The following is an 18,724-nucleotide window of genomic DNA, read 5'->3' on the forward strand; positions in this document are numbered from 1 at the left end:
AGAGCAAGGAGAGCATTTATCACAACACTCAAATGCCTTCTAAAAAATTTCCTGTGTGAGCAAAAGCCTTCTTTTGTCACATGTCTCTGCGTTAACTATAACAAATTCGAGCTCCCATGCAAAGCATATTTACTTGGAAATAAATCCTGTTGAAAACAATAGGATGCCTCTGAGTAAGTATGGTTAGGCTATCCTGAAGTATTGAAATATTTTTCTTCTTTTTATCAAAACATGCCGATAATAAGCATAATAATAAGTTATCTATATTCATTTGTATCAGTTATGTTTTTACAATATACAAAATAGACATTTCTTCTTCGTTTGTATCATTTTTGAAATACTAAAGATAAGGTTGCAGATATAAAAAGGAGAAACTAATCCCTGTTGGCCATCTGTGTGGCCTAATACTAAGGGGCAATCTAATTTTCTGTTTCCTCTTTCCTGGATATGACATCCCTAGTGCAGTATTTCTGGTATTATTTCAAATGTGTCTTCCTTTTTTTAAAATTTTCTTTCTCTCCTTCTGCTTTTTAGTGTACACAATTCTTTCTAAGGCGCACTCTGATCGGAATGTGTATCCTTCTGCCGGGGTCCTTTTTGTACACGTTCTGGAGAGAGAACACTTTAAAGGGGAGTTTCCCCCTTATCCAAAGCCTGGTAAGGGGTGCTGATCAGTTTTAAAGGGTGTCATTTGTGTTCAGATGTAGTAACCCAAATATATTTGCGTCAGAATATGCATATATGAAAGTTAAGCTGGTATAGCTGTGGGATTTGCAAAGAAATCTTAAGCAGAGTTGCATCCTTTTGAGCCCACCGACTTCAGTGCACTTAGAGAGGTACAAGTTTGTTTAGCAGCGCACTGTAAAAGACGGAGCTATGAATTAAGATGTTCCTGGTTGAGAACTGTGAGATCCATACAGTGTTGTTTCTATATAGGCCTCAGTGAAATGAATGGGAATTGCTTGTGGGTGATGACTGGTGAATTTTGCCTATAAAGTATTCAGTGTTATGAATTATAGTGCGGAACATGAAACACAGGCCTCTCAAATTGCCCCCTGAAAATAGTAGGGCAACAGACATAACTGCATTGAGCAAGGTGGCCAGCTCTCCTGCTAGAAGTGAAAAATCACTAGGATTAATTTGTTTATTTTATTCTGAAAAGTTTTGTGCCAGCCCTCCTGAGAACCTGCTTGAGGCAGCTGACAAAGTAAAGCATAACGATAACATAAAACGACATAAAATTGTTAGCAGTTAAAAACCCAGCAAAAGCATAAGAACAGCATAAATAAAACATTGGGCTGCTTAAAATGAGCCTCAAAACAGTTGTCAGGGTAGAAGCAGAGTATACAAATGGTAAAAGATTAGCCCTTAATTAAAAGCTTAGGAAAAAAGAAACGTTTTGGCCTGGTGCCTAAAGGAGAGTAAGCTAGGTGCCAGGTGAGCCTTGAGATAGGGTTACCAGGTCCCTCTTCGCAACCGGCAGGAGATTTTGGACTGAGGTTTTTAATGCTGGATTTTACTTAGTGTCTTTTAATATTTTGTTTTTTATAAGCCGCCTCAGGTTGTTTCATGGAGAGGCGGCATAAAGTTTTCCGAATTAAAAAAATAAAAAAGTCACCCCAACTAACTAACTGGAATAATTTTTAGGTATAACCAACTGTAATGTAACCTTTACATACACTGGAGTGTGGAAATGTTTTGCTGTCTTTCAAAATTGTGGCATGTATCTCATAGACCAAATGTCATGCCGAGGACCTGTTTCAGGAGAACACACGTGTTTCTTCATTCTGAACATTTGGATAGTTTCCATAAAGTAAAAATGCTGTCAGATGCATGCTTGAATCCTTTGCGGGTCTCGTAAAAGTCTCAATGTAAAATAAATTCTCATAATATCTTTATTACAGCAACTTTTTAAAAGCCTTCAGTATTGCTTGGGTATATTAACTACTTTATATATGTATATATATATATGTGTGTGTGTGCATACATACATATACATATACATGTGTGTGTGTATGTGTGTGTAAAAGAGCTGTCTCCACATTTGTAGAATAACCAGTTGTCTAGCTTGTAAAGCAACACAGCAAAGACTACCAATTATTGCACAATCCCTTTAATTTTACTGGAGTTTGTACAGGAAAGGTTTATAGTTCAGACCTTTGTAGCTGATGGCTGTGGGGTTTTACCTCTTTAAGGGGAAAGGGTCACATCACCCTTGCTGTTGGCTAAAATTGTCAGTGACTCCTGTCATTTTTACTTACTGAGCATATATTCAGAACGATGATTCTTTTATGAGTATACTGCTGTGCTGAGAATATGAACTGACAGCTTGCACTTCTCTTACTTTACTACTGGCAGTGCCTTAGCAGTAAAAAAAATACTGTCCTGTTGATATTGCAAAAAAGAACAAAAAACCACACAATATTCTAAACTGGATGTCCTGTTTATCCAGGTGAGATAAACAATGATCCTATCACGTTTAACACAAACCTAATGGGTTACCCTGACAGACCTGGTTGGCTACGATATATCCAGAGGACACCATACAGTGATGGAGTGCTGTATGGATCGCCGACTACAGAAAACACAGGCAAACCCACCATTATTGAGGTATGTTCTATGAAATACCAGTTGTTTATCTAGAAATGGCATAAAACATTTGAACACAAACTTGCCATCATGTCAGGATGTATTGTATGATAGCAGTCTTCAATTTTAGGTGTAAGTAGTTGGCGCGATGGTGTTCTGGTGTTTTTAGCAGCCAATTCGTGAAGTGTAGGCATATATTTCTAAGCGCCTGTGCATATACTGTCTTTAATTAATTTCAGTGGAGAAGCCAGTCTGCCAGTATATGCGTTTCTTTTCACATATTGATCAGCATGTAACATTCAAATAAATGGGAGACCCATGTGCATAAAAGTTTCCTACACATAGATTAGGTCATTACAGTGCAATCCTAACGAGAGTTACAACTTTCTGAATCCACTTAGGTAAACTGGTTTAGAAAGGTTTAATAGTGTTTAAGGTTGCGCTGTAAGAAACTTCCTTGTACTGAGTCTTTGGTTCATCTAGCTCAGTATCGTCTGTGCTAACTGGGAATCAAACCTGGTTCTCCAGATCAGAGTTCACTGCTCTGTTAGGTGGTTAGGAGTGATGGTTTGGAGCGGTGGACTCTGATTTGGAGAACCAGGTTTGATTCCCCACACCTCCACATGAACAGCGGACACTAACCTGTTGAACCAGGTTGGTTTCCCCACTCCTACAGATGAAGCCAGCTGGGTGACCTTGGGCTAGTCACACTCTCAGCCCCACCTACCTCACAGGGTGTGTTGTGGGGAGGGGAAGGGAAAGTGATTGTAAGCTGGTTTGATTCTTTCTTAAGTAGTAGAGAAAAACCAACTCTTCTTCTTCTTAAGTTGAACTCAAGAGACTGGATTTAGAGCCTTCTGGAGAGGCTTTTCCTAGCCCTGAGACATAGCTGATTATGAATGTGGGTGTTTATGCCTGCAAATGGTGTGCTCTACCCATTCATAGCTCATCCTGATTGTTCGTTAATACAACCAGTCCTGTTGTTTCATGTCTTGCTCAAGTGTTTTGCATGCATTCGATGAGGATAAACAGCCACTTGTGAAATCTGTTGTCACAATAAGCCAAGTGGGCTCAAAGTGTACTCCGTCTTTTGCCAAGCTGAAGATTGATACCAGAGTCTCCTGACCTGGCTAAGATCTTGTACCATTTCTTAACTGCCTTAGAAACCATTATGGCTCGAAAGATGATTCGTAAATACAATACACAAATAAATACATTATTTTATCCCCTACATTGTTTCCCTTCCCACCTCGTTGGCAGGTAGACTGGGGGACTTACAGGCTGCTTTCTCCATTATGTTTAAACCATAAACATTTTAAAATCCCAGAGGAGCAACCTATTACAATGAAGAAGTCAACAACTAATTTATTACAGCACGAGCTTTCATAAGCAGTAGTTTATTTCAATGGATTACTGAACTGGAGACATATATAACTGAAGGTATATATCCATGTCACTGAAAAATGAGTCCACATGGACCTGAGTTAGTTACTGAGTTAGCAAGGCCTACTACAATAATCTGATAGCATTAGCTTCCAGTGCAGAAACTTTAGATCTACCTGTGCCGACAGTCATCCAGAATTCACATTCTCTCTGGTTCATGGATTTTACTTTCCAGCAGGAAAAAAAAAATGTTGGCTGGAGGTTGCCCAAATTCTTAAAAAATCTACCTAGAGGTTGAAGAATGGGGATGTTAATCCCATTGAAAGCAATGGACATCAGCTGTACTCATATGTGCATTCAGATAAGCAATTGATTTATACATGAGGTTCTTGAAAGTATGGATATCCAAGATGCTCCATAGAGTTGCTGCAGACATCCAAAACCATGGGTTGAAAAAGTGGACATATTTCCAAAAAAATAAAGGAACAGATTTCACATATCCCTAAAGATATCCATCCACTTTCAAAGATATTCTTTGTATGTTTGTGCTAACTGTGACATATAAGGAAAGCTTTCCTGATAGGACCAAAGCTTTATCTAGTTCTATGTTTTCTTCCCTACAATGGGATGCTTAGAAGTAGGGCAAGAAGGCTACAACTCATATGTACCCATTCTTTTTAGAAATGGACGTGTATCTTAAGATGTATGGTAGCAAATGTAATATGGAAGTGATTCTATTCTCAGTTTATTTACAATACTTGTTTAACTTGCTCATTGGGCTTCTGAACTTCTTTATATGTGTTTGCCGACTTTGTACTTAAGGCATTGTTTAATTGGCTCATTGTTGGTTCTTGGTTTCATCCTTTTTCCCCTTCCTCTCCATTGTTCCTCAAAAGGCAAGAGCCTGCCCAAAACCACTGTTACATAGGTCGTCAACACACAAGTGCTGCCCATTGTCAGCATTTTGAAATCATTATGCAGCTAGATTTAGTGCTCACCTGATTTAGTTTTCAAAAATTTAGTAACACGTTACTATTGCATCCTTTTTCTTTAGATCACTGCTTATAACAGGCGTACTTTTGAAACGGCAAGACATAATTTGATTATTAATATAATGTCAGCAGAAGGTATGTCTACAGGAATTTTTGTTAACAGATTATGTGAGTACAAGTGGGGGACCCTCAAGGACTTACGTAGGGCGTCTCAGTTTCCCCTGGATCACCCTCCTCACTATTTCCTCTTTCCCTTCCCTGGCAGCCCCCATAGCCTCTCCCCTTTACTTGATTGCTTCTCTCCTTCCCACTCACCAGTCAATCTACCTTTATCTGACCCCCATTCTTCAGCTTTCCCTCCTTCCCTCCACTGGCAGCCTCTCCCTGGGAAAATCTGGCCAAGTTGAATGGTGGCCACCACCTCCGGGACAGGTTGAGTTGTGTGGGTAGTGAGTCTCTGTGGTTGCTGCTGGGCCGGTCCCCTGGTGTTTGGGCCTCCAAGTTCACCCCTGTTCCCCCCCCCCCAGTTTTGCTTTACAGAAACCAAGGCTTAGAGGGCTGAACAATATTGTTGTGGTTACCAGCAACCTTCAAGACGGGCCTGAGATCTCAGACTGTAGTCTCAGTGGGCATTCTTTTCTTAAAGCTACAGTTGTTGCTTCTATTATTTTCAGTTTTACTCCTCCAGTGTATTTTTTTAGATTCCAGATTTTTTTTGGCAAACCTGGGGGTTCCTTCAGGTTTGTAAAGAAATCTTCCCTGTCCGTCCGTGGTTCCATTTTGCAGATTTTTTGATCCACACTCTGTGTTCTGGTTCAGTATTACATATACAAGAAATAATTTCATCAGATTAAATGCTTATACAGTATTTAAACTATAAAAAGCATTTTGTGTTGGGGAAGAGCTATGCACAACTTTCTTCAGTCTGGTTACTCTCCTTTTATTGGTCAGTTTCTGGCATGATTTTGTTATTTGTTGAAGATAGTTTTTTCCCCCCTTCCTCTTAAATATACTTCTGAAATCCCCATAGTTTGTAAGAACAGCTTGTATTTGAAAAGTGCATCTGGCTCACTGCAGTGGTGGCCAAATGCTGGGTTGGATCCAAAAGTATCCTTCTGTTCACCAAATGAGTCTTCCATTCATAGAAGGGCTTCTGCTATGAGAAGAAGGAAACTTCTGCTCAGAGAAAACTCTTTCAGTGAGTGGAAGATGTCTTCTTGACTGGAAGGGCACCTTTGGTCCCAGTCCAATAGTTAAATTGCTCCTGAGCAATTGAAGTGAGTAGAAATAGAATGAAAAGAAAACCCCTGGCATACTTTCATGTTAAACGGACTTCAGATGTTGGAATAACACAGTTTCTTAGTGCATGTTTAAGAGATCACGAGCTGAGTTTAGCTTTCTCTAGAAACCAATAGTGGTTTCTTAGTAAATCTTATTAAAGGATTGGGGACAGTTTTCACACTCATTCATTTTTGTACATGGACAGTTACTGCATTGGTAAGCCATTATTTGGCTAGAGTGTTAATTAAAAAGAAAATAAGACACAATTCACGTTCTTTTGCCATCAGATTTTCCTTTACCATACCAAGCAGAGTTCTTTATTAAAAACATGAATGTAGAGGAAATGTTGGCAAGTGAGGTTCTTGGAGACTTCCTTGGAGCAGTGAAAAACGTATGGCAACCAGAGCGCCTAAACGCCATAAACATCACCTCAGCTCTTGATAGGGGAGGCCGAGTTCCGCTTCCTATTAATGATATGAAAGAAGGGTAAGTAAAACTTTGTTGCGTTTCTTTTAGCATTCAAATGGCTTATCCCTGAAACATTTTGTGTCCATTAAAATTACACATTGAAAAGATCCCCCCCCCAAAAAAAAACTATGACATGGATTCTTAACAACTTATTTACATATTTCAAAATTTCTTTGCAGTGTCTATGTTATGGTTGGGGCAGATGTAACATTCTCCTCCTGCTTACGGGAAGTTGAAATCCCACAAAATCAACTGAGATGCAGTCAAGAGATGGAACCTATGATAACTTGTGATAAAAAGTTTCGTACTCAGTTTCACATAGACTGGTGTAAAATCTCTTTGGTGAGTTACTTGTTGGGTGATGTCGGACATTCTGATGATAAAGTGCAAGGTAGTATGTGGTGTTTCCAAAACACCAATGGAGGAATCTTCCTCTTATGGAAGGAGGCCTTCCATGAGTGGAAGATATCTCCTTGTGTTGAAGGGCAGCCTTGGATCGAACCATCTGTAAGCTTCCACATACAATTCTCATTGTCTCTTGGTAGGCTCTTTAAAAGCTTTAAACTAGTACAGAGATTCTTTGGGGGTCCACTAGATTTTTGAGATCTGCCAGTGAGTGTGTGTGACTACTATCTCAGGTGGAGAGAAGATCGGACTAGCAGAGGCTGTTTAGTCATTGCCTCAACACTGGCTTCCCCTGGAAATTTGCCTTTTCTCCTCATCTGTCTCTTTTCAGAAGACTTTCCTGTTTCACTAATTGTTCACGTTTAGAGTTGTTTTATGACATTTTAGATGTTTGTAACTGTAGTTATGGTTTTATTGTTTTGTTTGATTTTAATCTGTAGCTCAGACTTTTGACTGAAAGGTGGTATAAAATTTTCTAAATAAATCAGTCTTCAGTTCTGCAATTTTTATTCTTAAATAACAGCTAGATTCGAGTCCAGTAGGACCTTAGAGGCCAACAAGATTTTCAGAGTATATGCTTTTGAGAGTCAGTGTTCCATTTGTCTGGTATCTGATGAAGGGAGCATTAACTCTCAAAAGTTTATACCCTGAAAACCTTGTTGGTCTCTAAGGGTCTAGTGGACTCGGATCTAACTGTTCTATTGTAGACCAACATGGCTACCCTCTGAAACTATACTTAAATAATTATCTTACCACCTGGCTCTGTGTTTTATTATTCGGAGGAGTTTTTAAAGCATTTTAAATGCAACAGTTTAAAATTTAAATCCTGAGCAATTTTCTGAAGTTGGTTAATAACTATTTATTTAAATGAAATGGATCGGTGATGGTCTGCTTCATGATGTTAAAAAAACCCTGTCCTTTTGGGGCACTGAATTAGAGACCCTACATTATATTACATAGTTGTTGTTGTTTTTTTAAAAAAAGAAGTACATAAATTTTTAACTTTGTGAACTGATTTCTGGAAAGAAAGTATGCAGTACAAGAGGTATATTTTTAAAAATAAATTGTGGTTTTGAAAAACTGCCGTCTAGGTTTTGCTGGAATAAATAGATATTGTAAAACTATATTATTTGATTGACTGTGATCAACTTTTTTTTTTAGTATTGTTGTTAAGGTGTTTTTTTTCCTCATTTGTTATCAGGTTGATAAAACACAGCACGTTTCTACCTATCAGGAAGTGATCCGTGGAGAAGGCATCTTGCCTGACGGTGGCGAGTACAAGCCACCTTCTGAATCATTGAAAAGCAGAGATTATTACTCCGATTTCCTCATTACACTGGCAGTCCCCTCTGCAGTAGCACTAGTGCTTTTTCTAATACTTGCTTATATTATGTGCTGCCGAAGGGAAGGAGTGTGAGTACTTTGAAACGTTCATAAGTAATTGTATAATTTTTTCAAAGTCTGCAAGGCACATGAAAAATTCAGCAGATGAGCTTAATTCAGTTCATAAACATACAGTTAACTTAATACTTCCTAAGACACGTAATAAAAATCAAATGACTGCAACCAGTCAACTTTGGAACTAGACATTTACTAAGAAATTGCATAACGGGGGAATCCATTCACAAAATTATTTTTACGTGACAATAATTTGAAGCTAATCACAGATAGCAGAGTCGTTAACGATAAAAGTAAACCTTATTGAGACTGTGAACTGAATTTAGGGTTATAAAAGCCAGCATAAAAGAAAAAGCAGCAAGTAACATAATTTCTTCCATTTTACATTCACATGTTCTAGGAATCTTTTGGTCCAGCATCTGTCCTCCTTAACCTGCATATTCACTTTTCTGTGTTGTGTCTTTCATCTTTTCACTTCTTTACATGTCTTCATCCATGTCTTTTCATCAATCTTGTGGCAAATGCTTCCAGGTTGCATTTAATAGCCATGACCCAAAGAGGTTGTATGTGCAAAGGCAAGAACCTTATGCAAAGCTGAAACTTCCTTTCAGGTTTCACTGTAGGTATTTCTGCTGCTGAAAAGGCAAGCCTTGGTTAAAATGCTGCTTGCCTCTTTGGCTATCAGCGCTGCTGTGGCAAACCTTAAAAGGGAGCTCCAATTGCATATGCTGTTCTCACTTGGACACACATAGAGCTTCTGTGGATCGTGGCTGGTTGTAACGGGCTCAGCATTTCCACCTCATGTACTATTTCCATCATCAGTTATTAATGTTCCAAGTATCAATGCTATTATTTAATTCATAAATTTTGTTTTATTTTTAGGGAAAAGAGAAACATGCAAACACCAGAGTAAGTGTCTTCTTTCCTGTTATTTTCTTTCATCATTTAATTTTCATTTCCCAGTAGCTTGTCACACTTCATACATGTATCCCATTTTCATTCTCCTTAACTTGTTCTTCATCTCTGTGATAGCTGCTTTGAAAAAGGTAGAGTCTTAGGGAAGTGAGCAGGACCAGCATAAAAAGGGTTTAAAAGTCCACAATAAAACAGATTAGAAACCAAATATTAATATTCAGTTTAGGTTTGCGGCTTGTGGTTTTACAGTTTGTCTTTCTGCAACGACGTTAGCAAACAAAAGTCTCCTGAAAAGAGTTCTCAGAGTGCCGTTTCCATGAATAATTGACCAGCTAGCCTGAAGGCAAACTATAAAGCTTACCAAATTAAAAGCAGTGAAATACGATATCCACACTTGGTTGTATAGAGTCTCATCTGTTTTACAGAGTGCTGACATGCGCACCCTCTTGATCATGGGTAGGGTAGTCAAGGCTCGGGGGTTCCATCCAGACTGGCAAGGCTTTAACTGAGCCCACAGGAAGGGCCGTAAGTGGGGGGGGGGGAGGAGGGCCCCTGTGGCATGCAGAGAGGGTGTCAGAACTGCCTCTCCTACCCGGCACAGAGGCCCCTACAGGAGAGGCAGCTCTGCTGCCCTCTCTTTGCCACAGGGGCGGCGGTTACCCTCCTCGCCCCCCCCCCATTTGCGGTCCTGCCCACAGGCTAGCAGAATTCCAGTGAAACTATGAGGTGGAGGGAAGCTTTGCTGAACTGGATGGAGCTCATTAGTATGCCTTATTTCCTCTCTAAAAGGAGTCCCCCCCCTCGTGAGTAATTTAAATGCAGTTTTTGCAGTTCTTGTAGTTTGAAACTATATCGTGGTAATCTGTCAAATGAAATAAAATTGTTTTGTTTTAAACGATCCTTTCCCCCCACCTCACAAGACAAAACACTCTAATAAATACAGGAACAAATCTGTTGTTTCCTTCTGATACAGCATCCAGCTGGTCCACCACAGTGCAATTCAGAAATCCACAAAAGAACTTCGGGAAATGTCCAAAAACAGAGAGATAGCGTGGCCTCTCTCAACCCTTCCCGTGTTTCACCCAGTCACCGGTGAGATTGTACCACCCGTTCACCCGGACAGCTATGACAATACAAGTATGCCGCTGATGCAAACACAGCAGTAAGTATTAATACGCGTAAATAAAGATAAGGTAGATTTTAGCTGCGGACCCACCACCTGCTTTCATTGTAAAGGTGGTATTACCAAATCTGTAATGAAGGACAGTCTAGTTCTTGCATTTAACATAATAAATATCTTGTTATAACTCTACTGATTTATCTTTTAACGTGTTTCTAGTAATAATTTTTGTACATATCACATGTAACTGATAGTTAATGCAAAGGACAAAATATATATATTGTGTGTGTAAAGTACCGTCAAGTCACAGCCAACTTATGGCAACCCCTTTTTGGGGTTTTCATGGCAAGAGACTAACAGAGATGGTTTGCCAGTGCCTTCCTCTGCACAGCAACCCTGGTATTCCTTGGTGGTCTCCCATCCAAATACTAACCAGGGCTGACTCTGCCTAGCTTCTGAGATCTGACAAGATCAGGCTAGCCTGGGCCATCCAGGTCAGGACAAAAAATATTAGATACTACAAAATGCAGACTTCAGGTCTGTTTCCTGAAAGTAACTGCAGCTGGAAGCTCTCCAAGCAGGGAACCCAGTCTCTAGCCTGCAGGTGTTGAGTTATTTGAGATTGATGTGTGAGGACTGGAGGAAAAACCTAGGCCAGAGAACTGTCTGCATGAAAGACACTATTATCCCTGTGTGCTTGGCCAAGAATATTAATGCTATCCTAAGAACACTTTCTTCTGAAGTCTGGATAGACTTCAGTAGGATTCTGATGCAACTTGCTTAGGATTGCAACACACATGTGCAGACTGGTGAGTTTAGATCCTCATTGCCATTGTGATTATTGCGTTGCTGGCTCTGCGTTGCTGGTTCACATGGCAGCCCCCACATGACTGCCTCGGGAGTGCGTAGGCACTGCCAGCGAGCTAGTGACCAGGTAGTCTTCATCACAGGCCACTCTGGATCAGGTCCATCACAGGACGCCTCAAGGAAATCTTGTTCTTAACCCTGCGTGTTGTTTTATTGGTCCACCAATGTCTGTTTTTCCAAAGGGTGAGACCAGTAGATCTCACTATCTCCTGCCTCATACTCTGAATTGCTGAGGTAGCATAAGGACATAAGAAAAGCCACGCTGGATCAGACCAAGGCCCATCAAGTTCAGCAATCTGTTCACACAGTGGCCAACCAGGTACCTCTGGAAAGCTCACAAAGAAGATAACTGCTGCAGCACCATCCTGCCTGTGTTCCATAGCACCTAATATAATAGGCATGGTCCTCTGATCCTGGAGAGAATAGGTATGCATTATGACAAGTATCCATTTTAACTAGTAGCCATGAATACCTCTCTCTTCCATGAACATGTCCACTCCCTTCTTAAAGCCTTCCAAGTTGGCAGCCATCATCACATCCTGGGGCAGGGGGTTCCACAATTTAACTGGGCATTGTGTGAAGAAATACTTCCTTTTGTCTGTTTTGAATCTCTTACCCTCCAGCTTCAGCAAATGACCCCACGTTCTAGTACTGAGAGGGAGAAAAGTTTCTCACTGTCCATTCTTTCCATACCATGCATAATTTTATAGACCTCTATCATGTCTCCCCTTCTTTCCAAGCTAAACAGCTCTAAGTGTTTCAACTACTCTTCATAGGGCATACCACCTCCTCAAACGTTGGCTTAGTTTCCATGGGCTGGAAACTCAGAGAATTGGTTTGAGTAAGGTGTTTATTACCAGAGCCAATCACATGGTCTAGCTGAGGGAACTGCTTTGCTGCCAAACTCTCCAGGAAGTCATGGCTCTTGGTCCAGGTGATCTTGGTTCTTGGAATTGCCCATATGTGAGACACAGCAAGTCGGCTGCTGGCAGTAGCAATGGAGCCTTTGAGCCAGGTTAATTGCCATGAAATTTTGCATACTGGAAGTTGAGATCAATAGGAAGTGTTATGTGATAGATTCAGTAGAAATGTGGGCGATCAGGCAAGTGGGCTCTTCTCACCAAATATTTTAATAGTTCTAACAGTATAACCCCTACTTGGTCCTTAAAGTTTCATTAGTACTGTTACTGACTGATGGGCCATAGATTGAGATAACACTTGGGCCAGATTATAAGAACTATACCACCATTTGAGTAGGTGCTACTTGATTTGTTGAAGAAATGTTGAATTAAAAATTGTTCCATAAGCAACTAAAACCACAACTTCTACCATTTTATGCTCCTATGCTCCCTCTGCTGGCTTTTGAGACACATTTAATCGCCAGTGTGCCAGATACAGTATATTGTTAATGAAAATTATAAATTGATGGCCGCAGATACTTTTTGTCATAAAATGTGCTACTGTCTAAAACTGGAAGTGTGGTAAGGAACATTGGATGTAATTCAAAATCTTTAATAAGCAGGTGTTTTGCCACTCAATATTATGTCACCTGACTTTGTTGGTGTATGCAATGACTTCTTGTTGGCAGAAACAACTTAAAGTCCTGGAGTACTGTCAGGACCCAGATTTTTATTGTGGCAGGAGCTTTCATGAACTAGGTATTACTTTGTCAGATGCGTGAAGTGAAAGCCAGTATGATTTAGTGATTAGAGAGCTGAACTAGAATCTGGGAGGCCTGGGTCCAAATCCCTATGCCAGAATTAGGAAGAATTTTCTAACAGAGTGGTTCCTCAGTGGAACAGGCTTCCTCGGGAGGGGGTAAGCTCTCCTTCCCTGGAGGTTTTTAAGAAGATGTTAGATGGCCATCTGTCAGCAATGCTGATTCTATAACCTTCAGCAGATGATGAGAGGGAACACATCTTGGTCATCTTCTGGGCATGTGGTGGTGGTCACTGGGGGTGTGGTGGGTAGTTGTAAATTTCCTGCATTGTGCAGGAGGTTGGACTAGATGACCCTGGTGGTCCCTTCCAACTCTATGATTCTATGAATGCAGCTCATCAGTTGACTGTCTCAGTGTAACCTACCTCACAGGGTTGTGGGGAGAACCATGTACCCATCTTTGAACTCCTTAGAGAAAGGATTGGATTTAAATGTACTAGTTAGATAGATTAAGCCTCAGATAGCAGATTGCAAAAAGGTGGATACAAAGATGTTTATTATAGGGGGTTACCGCATTATGTATTCCCACCGACGTATTAAGAGTTTGAAAATGTTATAAAAAACATCTCTTTAAAAGGGTTTTTGGATACTATGGCTAAAAAATGGTTGGAAGACGTCTTCACAGCTAAAGGGGCCAAACGGGGTTACCGCACTTGTATTCACACTGATGTATTAAGAGTTTGAAAACGTTATAAAAAATACTGTTCGCACTTTGTTTGGCCTCTTTAGCTGTGAAGACGTTTTCCAACTATTTATAAGCCGTAGTATCCAAAAACCCTTTTAAAGCGATCTTTTTTATATCATTTTCAAACTCTTAATACATCGCTGGGAATACATAATGCAGTAACCCCCTAACTCTGTTTTGCTATAAATACAGGTGAGGAAAACCTGCAACAGTATAATGTCTGGTCTTTTACTGATTATATATTGTTTGGTTTTTATTGGATACATTGGATCCTTGTTTTGAAACTCACGCCTTCCTTTGAGTTCTTTTTCATGCATAGAGCATTTTCTGCCTGTCACCAAACATAGCAAGATGCATCTGAAGACTTAAGATACGATTTAAGATAAATTATACTCTGCACCACAAGAGTATAAACTGGAACACCCTTCTGCTGCACTGGAAATAGAAAATTTAGCTGTTCTTACAGATACGTTTCTTCATGGCTTATCTAGTTATGTTTGCACTTCTATCACTCCATTAGCAATTATAAAAGGTTTGGGAATAATCTTGTTTGTTATCTTTAAGATTTTCCTTTTAAGCGTTTGCTGTTTGGCAGTGATTACATGCATACCTCACAGGACTACATTACATCAAATTAAAATCAAGGAAATGAAAAATTGGATTTAGTGTGAGGGCTCCTTTCAACAGATGGGAGCATATCCAGGTGATGGCTATTCCTCCAATGTGTTCCACAGGCAGAGCTGTGTAAATTAGGCAGGAGTTTAATCTAATCTAAACAGGTCCGTTGATCTTACTTGATCTCCATGGGGGGATATTGAGATGTTTTTACTCATGATGGATGGATCAAATGCAACAAACAGAGCATTGGATTTATGAAATTCTGCTACATGTTTGAGATTTTCTTAGCATTTTCCCAATGTCAAACTTGCTCCATTCCCTTACCTTTGAGGCTCAAGGGAAAAGAAAGGCTTCATTAGGGACTGGGCACTATGGAAAGCGGATTCATGCCAAAAAGACCACCCTATTTTTTTTTTTAACGACGCATAGACTCATATTTCCCTTCCACATACTGACCCTGCTTAGCTTCCGAGATCTGACCAGATTGGGCTATACCATGCACCTTCCCTCCCCCTATATAGAATCTCCTTTTTCTCACGAATCTGTGAGGAAATATATCTCAACAGTTTTGAAAGAGCTACACTGGCTGCCAGTTTGCTTCTGTGCCCAATTCAAGGTGTTGGTCATTACCTTTAAATAACCTAATGACAGACCATTAGGGCTTTAATAAACTACGTATTCCTGTACGAGCCAGCTTACTGTTGTTGTAGAGATCCGAGAAAGGTTGAATCCAGTCAAATTTTTCACTCAATCTCACCCAATTCCACTCCAGGCTATAGCTCCTGTCCCATATGGCTTTTGTACACACAGGTCCCATGATTCTCAGCATAATCTTTTTGGGTAGTCAAAGAGGACCTTTCTTTCCTTTTTCACTAGCAGAAAAGGTGGTTGGATCCAACCCGCAGCCCAATTTAAATGGCCTGCCTATGAAGCAAGTGGGAAGAATAGCCCTTACCACCATACCCTCCTCCACAAATGGAGAAATATGTAGCTTTCCTTTTTAATTGTGTGAGGAATATCAGATTTCTTTGGGGAAATCATTGTAGTACATTGAATAATACGTTGAAATATTTTGCCTTCTGTGTCCGTCATTCTTTTGAGTATTCTACAAATTAGAATTGATGGGGCTTTTAATGTTTAAACTTAACAATAACATATATACATTTTATAGGAACCTGCCACATCAGACTCAAATTCCACAGCAGCAAACAGAAGGTGAGTTTTGTTTTGTTTTTGGAGTCAGAATGTAACCTACTCAGAGTGCTCACGGACTCATTTTTTTTCCATGTAAATATTTCTGGGACCAGAGGAAAAACATTGGGAGGACATTGAGAGGATTATCTACAATAGAGAGAACAGAAGAGACTGTTACAAAATTGAGAAGGCAGTTGTAGGATTCCTTGAAAGTCAAATAGACTTTCAAGAAGAAAGTAGAAGTCAAATAGAACCAAGAGTCCAGTTCACATATATCTCTTAGAAATCAACAGGAAAGCTCTAATCGGCATTGCTCCTGATTTCCTTTCAAGGTTCAGGCAGGTTTTCTCAACATCCTAATTTATACTGGTTGTCCCCCCTTGGTAAGGTATGCTTCTTGCTTCTTTATATGTTATAGATGGTTTATGGCCATGATATAATATGCCAGTGTAGAATAAGGCCTTCCTCAGCTATTTGATATCCACTGGTTTATGCAGCCTAACCCTGTGTGAGATTGCTCCTATCCCTTGTTATGCACACGATAAGGTAATAGGTGGTTTTGATTAAAAAATTTTTTAGCTCAGATTTACAATGGCCTTTGTTATCACAGTGTGCCATGCTTTATAATGGCTAACGGCAGGTTTGTTTCTATGAGCCTGTCCAAAAAATATTTACATGTGAGAAATGTAACAAAAATAGAAGGGGCAAAAAACTCGGTTATTCACAGGTTAAATCAAATGCAAGAAACAAAGAACTTTTACGATCAAGGACAGATCTGATCAGCAATCTCAAGCTGATGTTAATAACATACATGAAATTGCTTTGGAGGGCACTGTATTCAAAACTCTTGTTTTTGCATTACTGCTTTCGGGGATTAAAGGAGAATTTCGTATGACAACATTTCAAAGATTTGAGGCAAGTATTTCAAGTGCCATGTTGCTTTTTCACCACTCATGAAAATGCTAATGTGACTGTGCGTATTAACTCTAGATTCCATCTGTAGGGTCACTCAGGAGGATTAAGTTGTAAATGAGCTCTGAAGGATTCTTATGGAAGGTTGAACCGGTCCCAACCTGCCTATCTAATTGACTTGATTCTTTTGTGAATTGTCATTTACAGATAAATGGTATCCCTGAGGAAAGAAAACTTACAGAAGCAATTAATTTGTAACTACACAATACAGCCAAGATCATCTTTTATTTACTTATTTGATGCATGCCTTTTTCTGATGGAGTGTGCATGCCCACAGTATTAAATATCCAAGTGTCAGACTGTATCATTTCCATATTACTAATGTACGGTATCTTTTTGTACTTTGGACATTTTCAGCAATTTGTAAAAACACTAACTTTTATATTTGTTACATTAAAATATTTAAAATAAAACAAACATCCAAACCATTGGTTATTTCTGATATAGATGCTTTAAGTTGCACTTTTGTATGTGAAGAGGCACAGTTCATAGGAAATAACTGTTAGACCCTCAGTGATTTCCTGAACAATCTTTACCATAAAACAAAACCCTGCTGGCCTACTAATTGTTGCTCTCGCTTTCTTCTTTCGTTGTGCGCAATGCAAGCCTTAGTACATGCGGTGCTGAAATCCCTCGATTTACTATTAACAAATATGCTGGGTAGAAAAAGCACTATCTGATATGCTGCAATTTAATTTGGTAAAGGTGCTTTGGGGAATATCTTGGATATTTGCTAATCTTTTCATGTCTCCTTGGTTATGCAGAAAACTGGACATAACACAGAACATAGGCTTGTTCAGAGTTTGCATGCATTTGTGTCATGGTAATAGCAGTCATGACTGAAGTATAACTATCTAATAGTGGCCAAAATTAGCTAGTCATCCCGTCGTTCAGCCGAAAGCTCAGTTCACCCACTGTGCCAAATCATGCTCAAGGAAGCTTAACTGTGTTTAATGTGATGCTTGAATGGATGTACCATTATCCAAGAGGCTAGCAAACCAGAATCAGAAATCATGGTTTGAACGGGGATTCCAAACCAACTACAGTTTGTCGATGAAGATATTTTCAAACTGTAATTAAAACAATTACTGCATCTCCTGAGGCTGGCACTCTTATGAAGACAGAAAATTAAATCAGACAAGCATCTCTAAGGATCTACAGCTGTGTGTGTAAAGTGCCGTCAAGTCGCAGCCGACTTATGGCGACCCCTTTTGGGGTTTTCATGGCAAGAGACTAACAGAGGTGGTTTGCCAGTGCCTTCCTCTGCACAGCAACCCTGGTATTCCTTGGTGGTCTCCTATCCAAATACTAACCAGGGCTGACCCTGCTTAGCTTCTGAGATCTGACGAGATCAGGCTAGCCTGGGCCATCCCGATCAGGGCGATCTACAACTAAGCCCTGTAAAAAGAACAACATTTTAAAATGGTCAAATATGCAAATGTTTTGCTGTGTAACTCTTAGAACAGTTAAGATAGCATGCCAAACTAGTTTTGTGCAAACTGTAACTTGCGATGATGACTAAACTAAGTTTAAGAACTGCACTGCAAAACTCTTGCAGATGTAGCCATTTAAAAGTGCTTATCTTTGTATAGGCATAGATCAGGGGTCCCCAACCTTTTTTAACCAGCCGGCACCTTTGGAATTCTGATACAGCTTGGGGAGCGCAGCCACAAAATGGCTGCCCATGGGAGGCAGAGCCAGCACAAAATGGCTGCTGCACCTTATTTTCAGTCACACAGTGAAATTCTTGTGATGTGATGGCTGCTGCTGCCAAAGCAACGTTTATAAAAAAAACTGCACAGCCAATCAGAAGCCTTGCTAGGCAAAATCCCCACATGGCTCTACTCCTTTCTAAAAACATTTAGCAAGCACTAGAAAAGGTGCTGGTGGGCATCATGGCACCCATTGGGGACCCCTGTCTTAGATGTAGGTGCATAATCTATTTAGACCTCAGTATTGGAATCCTTACAAAATTTGAATGAATGTAGGAGCAAGTGTTTAGGAAAAACGTGAACAAAGAATGCATAAACTGACTAGTGTTCTGTAGATGACATTATGTGTGTTGAAACCATTGCATGGAAGAGGGAGCAAGAACAAGGATACTAGCTCTGCTTACAT

At 39.9% G+C, this 18,724-nt stretch overlaps 1 protein-coding gene across 1 annotated transcript; it reads left to right on the forward strand.

Moving 5' to 3' along the window:
* Window positions 1-547: 547 nt before the first annotated feature.
* On the forward strand, window positions 548-16,976 carry SGCE (sarcoglycan epsilon). The gene is made up of 10 exons (XM_056857215.1): window positions 548-657; window positions 2,453-2,610; window positions 5,027-5,099; window positions 6,533-6,731; window positions 6,893-7,055; window positions 8,320-8,531; window positions 9,399-9,425; window positions 10,405-10,593; window positions 15,612-15,655; window positions 16,754-16,976. The coding sequence occupies exons 2-10, from the start codon at window positions 2,494-2,496 to the stop codon at window positions 16,768-16,770; spliced, it is 1,041 nt and encodes a 346-aa protein (XP_056713193.1). The 5' UTR covers window positions 548-657; window positions 2,453-2,493; the 3' UTR covers window positions 16,771-16,976.
* Window positions 16,977-18,724: the final 1,748 nt, after the last annotated feature.

Source organism: Euleptes europaea, chromosome 11, assembly GCF_029931775.1.
Source record: "Euleptes europaea isolate rEulEur1 chromosome 11, rEulEur1.hap1, whole genome shotgun sequence".
NCBI classification, from domain to species: domain Eukaryota; kingdom Metazoa; phylum Chordata; class Lepidosauria; order Squamata; family Sphaerodactylidae; genus Euleptes; species Euleptes europaea.